This window comes from Neophocaena asiaeorientalis, unplaced genomic scaffold, assembly GCF_003031525.2.
Source record: "Neophocaena asiaeorientalis asiaeorientalis breed wild unplaced genomic scaffold, Neophocaena_asiaeorientalis_V1.1 scaffold225, whole genome shotgun sequence".
In the NCBI taxonomy this organism is placed as follows: Eukaryota; Metazoa; Chordata; class Mammalia; order Artiodactyla; family Phocoenidae; genus Neophocaena; species Neophocaena asiaeorientalis.
Window position 1 is genome coordinate 5,043,861 of NW_020172364.1, and position 14,379 is coordinate 5,058,239.

The 14,379-nt window shown below is 44.1% G+C and overlaps 1 protein-coding gene across 13 annotated transcripts in view; it reads right to left on the reverse strand.

Moving 5' to 3' along the window:
- Positions 1-14,379, reverse strand: part of DGKG (diacylglycerol kinase gamma) — a 230,942-nt gene that overhangs the window by 21,064 nt on the left and 195,499 nt on the right. For all 13 annotated transcript variants that reach the window (XR_003006270.1, XM_024767827.1, XM_024767898.1 and 10 more), the window contains 2 exons: positions 5,350-5,470; positions 3,010-3,070 (listed from right to left, as the gene is read on the reverse strand). Coding sequence is in view for 12 of the 13 variants with exons in the window: in XM_024767827.1 (XP_024623595.1) it covers positions 3,010-3,070; positions 5,350-5,470 (182 nt within the window). In the remaining variant the exon portion in view is untranslated. The remainder of the gene's footprint in view (positions 1-3,009; positions 3,071-5,349; positions 5,471-14,379) is intronic.

A 14,379-nucleotide genomic window follows, 5' to 3' on the forward strand; every position in this document is an offset into this window, starting at 1 on the left:
CTCAAAATTGAGAGTACTTTATATTAAATAAAAAGTGACATTCTTTATTCCACTTTATGCTTTTGGCATGTTGGAAGGTCAGTTTGCCCCAAACTATCACTTCTTACTTTTAATTTCTCTATGCTTGTTAAGGATAAGATAAAAAGATATATATATGTCTTTCTGTTTTAGATGTATCTCTTTATAAGAAGTATATCATTGGATTTTAATTTTTAACCCAATATGAGAGTCTTATACTTTTAACAGGGGACTTTAGCACATTTATATTTTTTGTCATTATTGATATATTTAGTCTTAATCTCTTTTATCTTAATCAAAAAAATTTTAAATGTTTGCTTGTTTTTCACTTTCTGTCTTGTGCTACACTGACAGGGTTCATTAACTTTAAATTCTCCCAGATTTGAAAGGTGTGCACCCTGTTTTTAGTGTCACTAGTAATTATCTAGTTATTAAAATTTTCTTCAGATTTACATCCTGTAATTATTAAAGTGAAGAGAGACAATGAAAAATTTAACATTTTTACTATTCTTTCAACAATGTCTCCCACATGCTTTCAGCCTTGGTGAACATAATTTTAGGTTTGGGATCCAAGTTATGAATGTTTACATTATATATCTTCTCTTTCAAAGAATGATTTTTGCCATTTGCATTCAGTTGCATAACCATATTTAACAGTTTTTTTACTTTATTCTAATTTAACTGATTTTAATTTTTATCAAAAGTTCTTTTGTTGCTGTGCTGTCCCATCATTAAGCCTTCAATCTGGAATCACTTCATAGTATGTGCCTTCAGGAAAATGATTCAAAAAGGGTGCTTTTAACTCTTTCAAGTTTAAGAATGATTTTCTGTTACCTTCTGCTGCAGACCAAATTGTGTTCCCACCTCCACACCCCAAAATTCAGGGGTTGAAGCCCTAACCTCCAACGTGAGGGCATTTGGAAATATGGCCTTTAAGGAGGTAATTAAGGTTAAATGGAGTCATAAGGGTGGGGGCCTGAATCCAATAGGACCAGTGTCCATATAATAGGAAGAGACATCAGGAGTGAATGCACACAGTGAAAAGGCCATGTGAGGACAAGGTGAGAAGGCCATTGTCTGCAAGTCAGGAAGAAAGGCCTCACCAGAAAGCAACCCTGCCGACACCTTCATCTTGGACTTCCAGCCTCCAGAACTATGAAAGAGTATGTTGTTTAAGCCACTCAGTCTGTGGTATTTTGTTAGGGCAGCCTGAGCTGACTAACATACCTTCCACAGACTGAACACCATAAAAATCATTGGGTCACAGTTTTTTTTCCATCGTGAGTTGTAATCTCTAAAAGGTGGTGTGGAGAGAGAGTGGGGATAGGAGGAGTATCTGGCTATTTTAAAATCAGTGTTTGGATCTGGAGGAAAGCAGTCCAGTTTCCAGATACTACTGAGCTAGGTGGCCGAGGGTTTGCTTTCTTCCAGCTTTTTTTTTCTTTCTTTTAGGAGACAGGAGGAGCTTGGATAGATGTTTCTCTTTTTTTGTGGTACGCTGACCTCTCACTGTTGTGGCCTCTCCCGTTGCGGAGAACAGGGTCCAGACAAGCAGGCTCAGCGGCCATGGCTCACGGGCCTAGCCGCTCCGTGGCATGTGGGATCTTCCCGGACCGGGGCACGAACCCGTGTCCCCTGCATCGGCAGGCGGACTCTCAACCACTGCGCCACCAGGGAAGCCCATTGGATAGATGTTTCTTAATTCAGCTCCCTCAAAATTATAAGTAGTACAAATTCCCTCCATCCTTCCCAACTCTAACAAGGTGGTAAGATATTAGGTTTTGCTGTAGTATGTTCTCATCCTTTTCTTAGACTTCATAGAAACCAAAAGATTGAGGTAAGATTTTGCAGAAAAACTCCTACTTTTTATAACCTTTATGAAAGATGACATTTCTAAAGTCTCTGTCTCTAGGGACTAGTTTTACAATTTGTAGAAGTTATATGGAACAAAGAATTATAGAAATAAACCTACAATTCAGACCTAGTAACTGTCTTATGAAAACCTCTTTTCTAGAAGACAACTTGATGTTCTGAAGGGCTCCAAATACAGGTTATTGAGGTATCTGAATACTCCACTAGAGTGAGGAAGCTCAGAAACACAACTTCTGTCTTGAGATTTGCACCCTCACGATAGTATTGAGGATGTTACTAATGTAGTATCCCAGCGAACACCCTGGGCCCTGAACACCAGGACAGTGGTTTCTCTTTGCCATGGAGTTTCTAGCTGGGTTTCTGAGAACAAACTGCTAACAAAGGTACGGTAAATCAGGGACTGGGGTTTTTCTCTTGATTTTTGTTTGTTCAATCCTTTATCCATTGCTAAACAAATATTAATAATTGTGCATCTATTACAAAGAAACCAGGCACAGTGCTAGATGCTGGGAAATATGGGTCACAGAAATGCCATAAACAACAGATAACCCGTGTGTGGTTACCCTTTCAGGGGAGCTTTCAGGTGGGTCCTTGGGGCTGCGGGTGCACCTGGGGTGCAGCGTGTCTATGCACTGTGGGAATTCTCCCCCAGGAGCCCCGGTGGTCACAGCAACTAGCTGGAAGTTCGGCGTAAGTGTGCATATTTGGCTGCTATATAAAGAAGCACTTTCTAGTGATTAGGCTTGTTCATCAGTGGAACAGTCTTCCTTTTGGGGTGGTAAGTTCCTTGCCACTGAGTGATTCAAGCTGAGGCTCTCAAGGATCCTGTAGATGAAGCCTCAGAATTCACCATCTAGAATCATAAGCTCTTTGGAGACAGGTCTATGTCTCCTTTGGTTTGGGAACTGGTGTCTCCCAGTATCTGGCACATAGCACATATTCAATAAAAGCTTGGCAGGTAAATGAATGGATGGATGAATAAAGTGGAAGAGAAGCTGCACTAGGTGATCTCCCAAAGCTCCTGTAACTCTGAGATTCAGAGTTTCATATTAAGTCAGTGCCCCAAAGGGGCCCAAAATAAAGCTTCTCACCCTCATCTCAAAGATTGGCAAAACTTACCGTGCAAGGTGGCTGCATCCAGGGCTCTCCGTCCACTTGCATTGGCAGCAGCTTGTTCGTCCTGGAGCCCCGAGAACAGAGAGCACAGTGAGCTTCTTGGAGTCTAAGGATGAGGGTTGCCCCCACCAGGGAAACAGAAGTGAGAAGACCTGCCCTGCCCACCTAGGAGTGGTTCTGAAGACTCTCCTGGCGGGGGGGGGGGCTTGCTGAAAACAGATTTCTGAGCCCACGTCAGGGGTCCCGACTTGACAGGTATGGGCCAGGCCCAGAGGTCTGTGTTTTAATAAGCACTACGGATGATTCTGTTGCTTTGACCCCCAGACCCTACTTTGAGAAACATGGCCCTGGGTGAGCAGTGAAGTCCAGAGGAGTCTGGGAAACAGTGGCCAACAAGTATGGCAGCACCACAGCTGACTGGACCCTTAGTCAAACGATCAGCCAGAGGGCCTGTCCATGGTGCCAAAACGCCACTATGAAATGGGAAAGGTTATGAAATGGGAAAGGTTATGAAATGGGGAAAGGCCTGGTTTCAATGCTGAGTGAGCAGTTGCATCACGTCAGTGAGGTAATGTCTCCCACTTAAACGAGGTACAGCTCAGGTCTGAGTGTGTCTTGCCTTGCCCCCAGTCCTAAAGCATCCCCTCTTTTATCTCCTGAACAACAGCAGACGCTGCGGTTGCATGGACTGTGGACCTGGCTTAGCTGGGAAAAGGGGTCATTGGGAATGTGATCCCCATGGGTAGGCAGAGGAGAGAGGAGAAAGCATTGCTTTCTTGCTTGGGTCAAGGCTTCTTTGGCATACGGATTATTAAAGGAGAGAGATGAAGGAGAAAAGGCAGGTCCTTTTGGAGGCCTCTGGTCTGGGCGAGCAGGGAACAGTTGCCACCCAGTGGCCAGAAAGCCTTCACCTGGGTTTGGCATCTGCCCTGCTTCTGAAATTATAAAATGAGGGAGGCAGGCTGCGTTTCTTTTTTTTTTTTTCAGGCTGTGTTTTGATGTAGATGATTCTCCGACTGACTCTGAGGATATTTAATAATAAGAACCAATAAACCTAATAATAAAACAAAGAAGAGGAGAGAGAGAGAGTGGCATTTTGGTTTTGGGGAGTGAGGAGAGTATCTGGGGAATGCCCTGGAGGCTAGGGCTTCTGACTCACCCCCTATATTTCTATCTGGAAACAGAAAATATCCTATCTCTTATACATGTCTTAAAAAAATTCTTCAGAGACCAAATTCTCTGGTCTACATATGTTATGGCTTAGATGTGCTAATGGACTGGACCTACTCAGTGTTAGAGTCATGGGGAAAGGACAGAGAAGGAACTACAGAGGTTAACCTGGAAAACAGGGGCCCCAGCACAACAGCCCAATGAAGAAGAGAAGCAAAGATCTGGGGAATAATTGAAAAGACAGGAGACACAGAGAGGGAATGAAGAAAGGGGGTTAGTGGGATAGATCAGGGAACCAGCTCTGAGGACCTTTCTGAAGGATGCAGGGTGGCACCAAGAACAGCGTTTCTCTGAATGTGCTCTGAGGACATTCACCCAAGAGGTTAAGGGATAAAAGTGTTCTGTGTTTAAATAACTTTGGGAAACCTGCATGTGGTGGTCCCCTCCAGGAGATCCCCAAGACACATGAATAGATTTGATCTATAGAAATTAAATGGGAAATGGAAAGGAATAAGGACTCCTGAAATAATCAGGTGGACAAAAATCTGTGACGAGTTGCATTTATTAAACAGAAGCAACCAAAATCAGAAGATCCCCTCCATTAGACCCCATCTATTCAGGAACCTGCAGTGGCTGACCTATGTGATCCATACTCTAAAGAACTGTCATCCTCTTAGTCAGTTATGACGGGTTTGCTGAGGTTGATGGTTTAACTCTACAAAGGTATATGGGATTGCTAACTCTAGTAAAAGTATTTCTAAGACCATTATCCAAGAAAGAGCAGAGTGGAGCACAGAGCCTGGTTTTTGTCAAAGTGTGCCCTCTGGCATGCATTGAACTGTTCAATTTGTAAAGATAAAGAAGGCAAGGAGTTGGATCTCTGGTTCTCTGGACCTCATAATATGACAATCCTATTTAGAGAATCTCACAAATTCATTCTAAGAGAATAGCAAACTGGTTGTGGTGGGACCCTTTAGTTGATGTCCTGGATGTTTGCGTTATACCTTGTTGGGGAAGTGGTCTCCAAAGACATTCTTCATAAATGTTATCAAGCTTCTGCCCCACCCCACTCTCTCTGCACTGAAATCTAAAGATGGCTTCCTAGTTGTTATCTGTAAGAATATTCAGGGAGGTGGGGAGACTGGGGGGCTGCTGGGTGATGAGGAAGCATACCTGATGGAGACAGAGGAGCACTGGGCCAGCCTCCTGCCTGCACTCTTCAGGCCAGTGTAGATCTGCCCCATTTCCATGGCTCCCTCTAGCCCCACCACTTCAAGAAGCTGGTCACTGAGGTCTGTAGAGTGAGACAAGCAAAAGCAGTGCACACACATCTCTCTGTTTCCCAGTCTGGTTTGGGCCAGAAGGTCTGGTCCCTAGATGGCCAACCCAGAACTCTCAATATCCCTTCATCTCCTACCAAACAGCATTTTCATCCTCATTCTGAATAGGGAATTTCCCCAGAAGTCAACAAATGTACTTTTCATAAACAGAAACCCAGTTCTAGTAAAAAAAAAAAAAAAGGTTTTGCTTCAGAAGGTTAACATGCATCCAATGAATAGGCTGACATACCCAGAAGCCTCTTCAAATGGAGCGTAACATAAAGGATGAACCAGCTATTTCTGAAATACAATCTCCCAGTGCAGCTAAAGACACATTGGTTTGGGATTAGGATAGGAAGGAATGCTGATGAAGGTGCTTATCCAGAGCTGGATCAGGTTTCTCTTCCCTGAATGTCTGAATAACATTTTGGCCCTACTGACGATGACTGATGCTTAATTAACTTCAAATTTGGCCTGCGGTAAGCCAGTGGTGAGCCAACCTCCTTGGACATCCTTGGGGAAGTCAGTGACCTCTTTCAGGACACCAGATGCTTAATCTGAGCCAAGGAAAAGAATATTTCACCTACACCAGATTATACTGGGCCCACAGTACAAAAAGAGGGATAGAAAATACGAGTCTCGGGCTCAGAGTCACACAGGATTGATGGCTTCCCACAGTGGCAGTCGCTTCTGATTCAGCACCTAGAAGAGGTCCTTTTTTTCAAAGTTCCTGGGGCTTGGATTGTGCCTGTCGAATTTCTGGGGAAAGCAATGGCACCATTAAGGTTTGATGGTGCGCCCAAAGACTCATTTTTACAACACAACTTTTATTTATTCAAAACAGAAGCAAATAAAAAGGCAGACTCTTTAAAAGCTTCCATTCCTTCTTTGCCTACTAAGGCAGGGGAAATTCTCTCATAGGTTGTGGCTAATCGCTAACATCCTATTAATATTCATGAACTAGAAAATTGTTCTAGAAAATCGTTATGTTTCTGCTTATTTGACAGATGGCTTCGGTCTTCTAAGGTGCCTCCTGATAAAGTACGATAGTGTTTATTAAGATTGGCAAGGAGATATTTGGGTTTGTCTTTACTTTTTTTCACATACACACACTGTATTTTATTTTTACAAGAGATAAATAAACTGACACCAAGCATTGTGTCTTTACTTTTTTGTTAGACTGTTGTTTAAAAAAGTCTCTTGATGGATATACTTCTTTTTTTTTTTAACACCTTTATTAGAGTAGAATTGCTTTACAATGGTGTGTTAGTTTCTGCTGTATAACAAAGAGAATCAGCTGTACATAAACATACATTCCCATATCTCCTCCCTCTTGACGGATATACTTCTAATGAAGACAGTTAAACTATTGGGCTGACCACAAATGTGTAAACGTCACTGAAGTCTAACCTAATGATCACTAATGGACATCAGCTGCCAACAGATACAAAAACTGCATTAGTCTCTCTACACCCATGGTTTTCCCCTCTACACCCATTGACACCCCCATTCTCCTTCTCTGGTACTCCTTTTTTCACAACTGTGAAAAGATACTGTCTCCTTAAACCCTCCATCTCATTTGGATTTGGAAAAAGAAGCCATGAATAGGCAAAGTTTGTTTAGGAGAATGCTCCAGGCTCTCTTAAGGAGCTTAGATCCAGTAAACAACAAATGTCTAAACCTCTAGTCACTTAATTAGTTCCCTTCTTACTAAAGTGTGTTGAATAACCATTGGATAGTTTTAGCTTAATGTGTCATTTTACAGTGTCTGTGAAATCAATATGGGTTGTGAATGAGAGAGAGAAGAAGAAGGAGGAGGAGGAGGAGAAAAATGAGGAGGGAGGAGGAGGGAGGGAGGGAAAGGGAGGGAGGAGGGAGGGGAGGGAAAGGGAGGGAGGAGGGAGGGAGCAAAAGGGAGGGAGGAAAGACGTGTAGGTTGTGTTTAGGGGTGAGGAGAGTGGGGGAGTCATACTGGGGTAGGAGAAAGGAGAAGGGAGAAAGGAGGAGAAAAGAGAGGTAGAACTTTTTAGAAGTTTCTCTGTTGGCAGAGACAGATGTCTTGTAAAATGTTGCTCTCTGTACCAGGCTTTGGTATCTGACAGTGCTGTGATAGTTCAGTGTTTTCCCTCCTTGAAACATTCCCTGGTAACAAAATGTTCTAAGAAGCAGGGGACTTAATAGATTCAAGTGTTTCAGCTTTTACAGTGTCTTGGTCTTTTAACAAATTTTCCTGTTGAATGGCTTTAACAGCGAAAAGTTGTTATCACTTCCCACACATTACCTTGCAGCTATTACTTCCCACACATTACCTTGCTTCCTGGCTCTAGAAGAGACATAATGCAGGCTGATCTCATCAGTATGGGGGGTGGGTAGGAGCAGGGGTTTACACAAATGTGGGACTTGGGAGATAAGTGCAGAAGTGCAAGGGGAGGGGCTATGATCTTCTATGTTTCACTATTCGGCCTTTGAATTTGTACTCTGAATCTTCCCCAGCGTGAAGAGGCTAGGATGACTCCTGTTTACTACCGAAGGAAGACTTGCTGGCTGTTCTGTTTCTCTACCATTGCCTAACTGATCTTTCAACTTCCTAAAATGCCTACCAGGAAGTTCTGCAGTAAAGAAATATATTCAACTTTGTTTCCCAAACTTATTGGACCATGAGACTCTTCTTTTGTGTGATACCTAGAAACAGTTTCATAGGTATCCCTGGTAGTTTTCTTTGGAACACATTTTGGGAAATTCTGGTATCACTCAATTCCCTGTACTTCCTCTAGCACACAGATCCTTATGCAGAAACTAAATCTGGAGTTAAAATGAAACAGAACAGAGCACAAGTTGATGTGCAGGCACACAGAACATTTAACGTTCAGAACTTAGAATCCAGGATCAGGACACCTGATATACCACGTGTCTGCTTTACCTTAGGTACCAATGACTCAGAGTGTGGTTTGGCAATTCATATCATCTCCATATTGTCTCTACATTCTTCAATTTGTTTGTGTTTAAGATGGAATGTCCATGTACCTTAGCAAAACAGGTACTCATTAATCCACTCAATCATTCAACAGTTACTGATGGCAACCAAGTGCCAGACAGTATGTTAAGAAGTGGGAATGCAAAATGTTCAACTCTTGAAGGACTCTTGGCCAAGAGGGAGGAAAAGCGTTAGGTGTAGAAAATGTCAGTGAACTATAGGAACAAGGAGGCCTGAGTAACTGATTATGACTGGGCAAGGTATGGAAGGAAGTGTCACAGACATTTAAGGAAGGTCTTGAAGGATGAATGCCAAGGTAATTTGCTGGGTTAAGAAGGAGAAAGAGGAAGGACATTCCAGGGACAGGGATGATTGTGTGTAGGACTGGATAGTCACTGGATGCACACGGAAATTAATTTATCAATAAACTCACTTGGCAATGTCATTGGAAAATATAAAAAGTATCTCTCCCTAATGAGAATTACTATCTAGAGATTTTTTTTTTTTTTATAGAACTATAAAAAGAGGGTCTCTGGGCTGGGCACCAACTTGTTGCAACCACAGAGCTAGGTCTTTCAGCACTGCTCCTGGCAACAAAGTCTTGTGCAGTGCTCTGTGTGCAGCAAACACTTCCTCCAAGAAAGAAAAAAGAGGAAGAATTGGAACATGGGAACAGGAGAATGTGGAAGCAAAGGCAGAACAGCAAGGACAGCGATAGCAGTTCCAATCTGGTACACTTGATTCAGCCTCCAGTATGGGATTTTATAAATGCACATCTGCTCAGGTCACCTCCACAGCAAAAACCCTTCAGTGGCACCAACCATGACACCAGGCACTGGGAAGGGAAGATGAAATGTGCATGCTTTCATACCTATGATCAGAGTGTAAACTGGCAGAAAAGTTTTTAGAAGTTTGGTAATAAATGTCTAAAACTTTCACACTGTTGATTCATTTCTTTCTTGATACTGATCACAAGAAACCACTGAAAAAATCTAAGTTCATACAAATATGAATATTGTGGCGTCATTTATTGCAGTGAAACTTCCCCCTCCCCCATTTCTACCTATATGAGAATAAATTATATGGTATCAAACTATAGAATTTTACACTGCTATTAAAATGTTTACAGATTTCCAAAACGTTAAATATGTATATGTTATAACTTCAAGTGTGAAGGCAGGATATAAACTTACTTGCATAGCATGTTCTCAACTATATGAGAACATGCATGGAAGAAAAGAACAAATTCCCCTAAAATCTTAAGAGTTGTGAGTTCTGGGTAATTAGATTAAAAGTGATTATTATTTTCTACTTTATGTTTTTCTAAGTGTTTTGCATGTTCTATAAATGTATATCACTGTTATAATTTAAAAGTCATTTAAAAAACCTATCAACTGCTGTTCATACTTGGAAAGATGTAAGTTCCCTGGCTTGATGATGCCCAAGACCCACCCCCATCTGACAAGAGGCTGCCTCTGTACTGTTATTTCCTGACATCGTAGGGCTAAGTTCCTGCTCCACACATATACAACAACACTTAGCTCCCCAATAAACCCTACTGTTTCTCTCTTTTATGCCTCTACCCATGCCGTACCCCTGCTTGAAATGCTCTCTTCCACTTTTACTTGCTCATCAAAACCCAGCTCAAGCACTGTCAACTTCAAGAAGCCTCCCTGGACTTCCATGCCTGCAGTTTGATTTAGATACTCCTCCTCAAACTTTCCCAGGTAGACATATATGGTCAAAGAAAGAACAGACTGGTTGATGTGTTGCTGTAGGCAAGAGATGGTTGCAGTAATTACTGTACCACAGGATCTAGGTTGAACAGGGAAGGAGTTGATGGACTAGGTGAAAAGGGAGAAGCCAAGTGAGAGACTTGATGAGTTCCAGGAGCAGGTGTTCTGAGACGGTAGGAGAAAGGTTTGGGAGGATGTGTTGTGAGTGGCGCTAGGATGACAAGTTCTACCTGTGGCCCAAGTGGTGGGCAGCTGAAGGAGAGGGTGGTGATAGGGATCAGAATCAAGGAGAAGTGCGGCTAGGTCAGCGGTTCCTCAACTTTGCTGCAGGTTAGAATTACCTGGGGCGGGGGGGTAAAAAAAAAAAAAAACCCAGGTTGTCCCCATACCAGTTAAATCAGAATGTGTGGGCCTCCTACGGTATAGCACAGGGAACTGTATTCAATATCTTGTAATAACCTATAATGGAAAAGAACCTGAAAAAGAATATATATATGATGTATAACAGAATCAGTAAATCAACAACACTTCAATTAAAGAAAAAAGAATGCCTAGGCCTGGGAGCTAGGCATCGGTATTCGCCTAGCTGATTTCAAGATTCCCCAGGTGATTCCAAAATGCAGACAGTTTGGGAACCACTGGGCTAGGTTATTGGGTAGATCACCCCCATAGGCCAGTGGTTCTCAGAGTGTGGTATCAGCATCACCTGGAAACTTGTTAGAAACGGAAATCCTCAGGCCTCACCCAGATCAACTGAATCAGAAACACAGGGGGTTGGGCCTGGCCATCTGTGTTCTAACAAGCCCTCTGGAAGATTCTGAGGCACACTCAGAATCAAGTTGGAGAACTTGAGCCTTAGGCAATAAAACTGCCCAAAACATATGCAGGAGTTGGAGTGAAGAAGAACATAAACAAGTTACTTCCTGACTGCTTTGATCCAGAGCTTCTTCACTTGAAAAGGAGACGTTAGGAATAATAATACCGACCTCAAAGTGTGGTTATGAGATTAAATGGCAGAGGTGTATGTGAAAGTGTCTGGCACAGAGCAGGCTCCAAAAACATATTAGGTTTGCTTTCCTTTTCTGCCACATTCACCCTGGCAACTCCCAACAGTCTATCTGTCTGTCTACCTTCTTAGAGCTGTGTACAAGAGTCCAGCCCATGATATTCAGGTTAAAACATCTTTAACAATCTTCAGTGTTCCTCGTGGTTTCACACAAAGGCCGTAAATCCAGGTGAGCTTTAGATGAAGTGGGCATCCTGCCCCAGCTGTTTTTCTTCCTTTAAACTCTTCCCTGACTCTGTTCCTTTTCCCACTTCTTTGATCTCAGCCCCATTTTGCTTTTATTTCTTTAGACCTTCCCACAGTCTGGAGGAGGGGGTGGAGCTCAATGCCAATAGGTAAAGGCTGGCAGAGCACTCCTATTTAAGGGGCACATCTTCCCTGTTTAAACCCTCTGGAAGCCCAAGGACAATATCTCAGTTCTTAGGGAGGCATCCAAGGTCATTCGCTATCTGGCCCTGTTCCCAGCACAGGTATCCCTCTGCCTGGAGAACTCCTGTTTACCCTCCCGGGACACTCCAGGCAGTGTGCTTTTTCCTTCTCCTCTGCTCAGTGGACCTCACCCAACGACAACTGTTTCTGGACGCATCACTCCCCCAACCCCACTGAGAGTTGAAGGCAGGGATGTGTTCTTGTTTTGTTTCTCTTTGAATCATTAGCAACTAGCCCAGCCCTTGGCATATAGAAGGCTCCCAATAAATGTTTGTTGAGTAAATTGAATAAGATACATGCTTTAGTGCCAAAGACCTTGACAGGTTTAGCCTGAAAGAGGAAAAATATAATGATTAATAATAATGATATCAACTTGCCTAGATTAAACTGGGTAACAGGTTTTCCATGAATTAACTTATGTAATCTGCATATAACAGATAATGATGACCCAGTCTGGTTTTCACCTCTCTTTTTAATGCATAATTTTTATGTTCATACTCATTTTGGCTGCTAGTTCACATTAATGAACATTCAGTCCTTTAAGATGTAAGGGATATGATGTGGGTGTCATGATTTGGGCTCCTCACTTGCGGTGCCCTGGAGAAGCGTGGGAGATCCTTAGCCTAGCTGCGTGCTTTGCTACCCTCAATCTCACTCCCACCCTGCTTCCCATTCTATCTGTGCTCCAGGGTTCAGGTATGAGGGCTGCAATGGGCTACCCCCGGAATCAAGCAACCCTCAGTGGAGGTGCTGAAACCCTGACTATGTGATGGCACCAGAAGGCTTCTGAGCCATCCCATCCCAGCAGTGAGGAAGGCCACCCCATACCCTAGAGCAGCTGTGTGACATAATAAACCCCGTGGGCTCTGCCTCTTTACCTGGGTTACAGCAGCACAGATGGACTGAGGTGTTAGGTGTCTGTGCTTACTTTGGGCCAGAAGCCTATCAGTTCAGCAGGTAACACCAGTCAGCTAATGCTGCTCTGAAACTTTGACTGACAGGGGTATGTGTCTGATTAATTCGAAACGCAAAAATTTGTCACTACTTCATACGTGGCCTCGGACAGACAAATATGGCATCACAGGGATAAAGGAAAAAGCTCAGAAACTCTGCACAAGTTCTTGAGTTTGGGGCTAACAGCTCAATGGCTGTGTCCATACAGGGCAGGGCATTTGTTTTCTCTGAGTCTGTTAGTTCGCTAGGGCTGCCATAACAAATCCCACAGGCTGGGTGGCTTAACCAACACAAATCTATTCCTTCACAGTTCTGGAGGCTGGAAGGCCAAGGTCAAGGTACATCTTGCACCTTTCAGGGTTGGCTTCTTCTGAAGCCCTTCTCCTGGGTTTGCAGATGGCCACGCCTGGCTGCCCCTTCACACAGCCCTTCCTCTGTGCACGCGCACCTCCGGTGCCTCTCTCTGTGCCCAAATGTCCTCTTCCTGTAAGGACACCAATCAGATGGGAGTAGGGCCCACCCTAACTGCCTCATTTAAACTTAATCACCTCTTTACAGTCTGTCTCCAATTACAACCACATTCTGGGGTACTGGGGATGAGGGCTTCAAAATATGAACAAAATTCCCCCCCCTCCCCCACCAAACATCCCCGCCCATAAGAGGGACAATAAGAAAACCTACATCATGGGTTATTTTGAGGACAAAAGAAATAAAGAATGTGAAGGTGCTCAGTAAACAGCAGTTAGGAACGTCCTTTATCACTGGGCTACTGAGAAGCTGGCATGCATGGGGAGGGGCTGTGGGACCTTCTTACTCGCCTCAGAAAGCAAGGATGCAACCCCGCTCTGCCCTGCTGTGGGCCAGGTTCGGCCCCCATGTTCTGGACGGGTGAGTGGTAGCTGGCAGACTCGGCCTGCCAAGCCAGTGGTAGGCGTCACCTTGGGCTACTCTCCTGCCTCCAGATTTCCATGGGGATGGGCCACGTGCCCTTGGCGGCTCAGGAACCCAGAGCCCAACAAAGCCGGGCGCTGATCAGCCCACCTAAGCTTCCCACTGGGTCTGGTCTGGGCAGATGAAAGGCTGCTCCCAGCTAGAGAGCTTCAAAGCCAGCTTAGAAGCATGGCGGCCTGAAAACAGGCTGGGGGGTGGGGAGATGGAGATGGAGGGGGCTTTGGGGCTTCCTTGGGCACAAAAAGGTGAGTAAGGAAGGAAGGCTGTAACTTACCTGCCATGTTCCCACCTGGCCTTTCAAAGCACCAGGCCCTCAGGTATCCCAATCATAGCTTATCGGAAGGGTAATTTATGACTAGTGCTTCCCCTAGACATCCTAACTCAGACACAGCATAAAGTCAGAGGGCTCCTTGCCGGTAAACGGAGCAGGCAGGGGGCTCACTTCCTGGCGTTCTGTAAACCCAGCGTAAAGAGCGTGCTACTGTGAGCCAAGCTGTGAAGCACAGAGCACGGGCTTTGGACAGACTTAGGTTGGAGTGCCTACTGTTTGGCGCTCACTACTTCTATTACTGTGGGAGAAGTCGCTTAGCCTCTCCGAGTCTTTTATCAGGAAAATGTAGGTCTAGTAACCTCACTGGCAGGGTTGCCGATGAGGTTTAGAAGTGATGCCATCCAGAGCCTGCACAGAGAGCACACAGAAGGCCCTCAAGAAACAGTGGCTGTCATTGTGATTTTATGTTTCTTTAGAAAGGGTGGTCCTCAGGAAATTGTCTT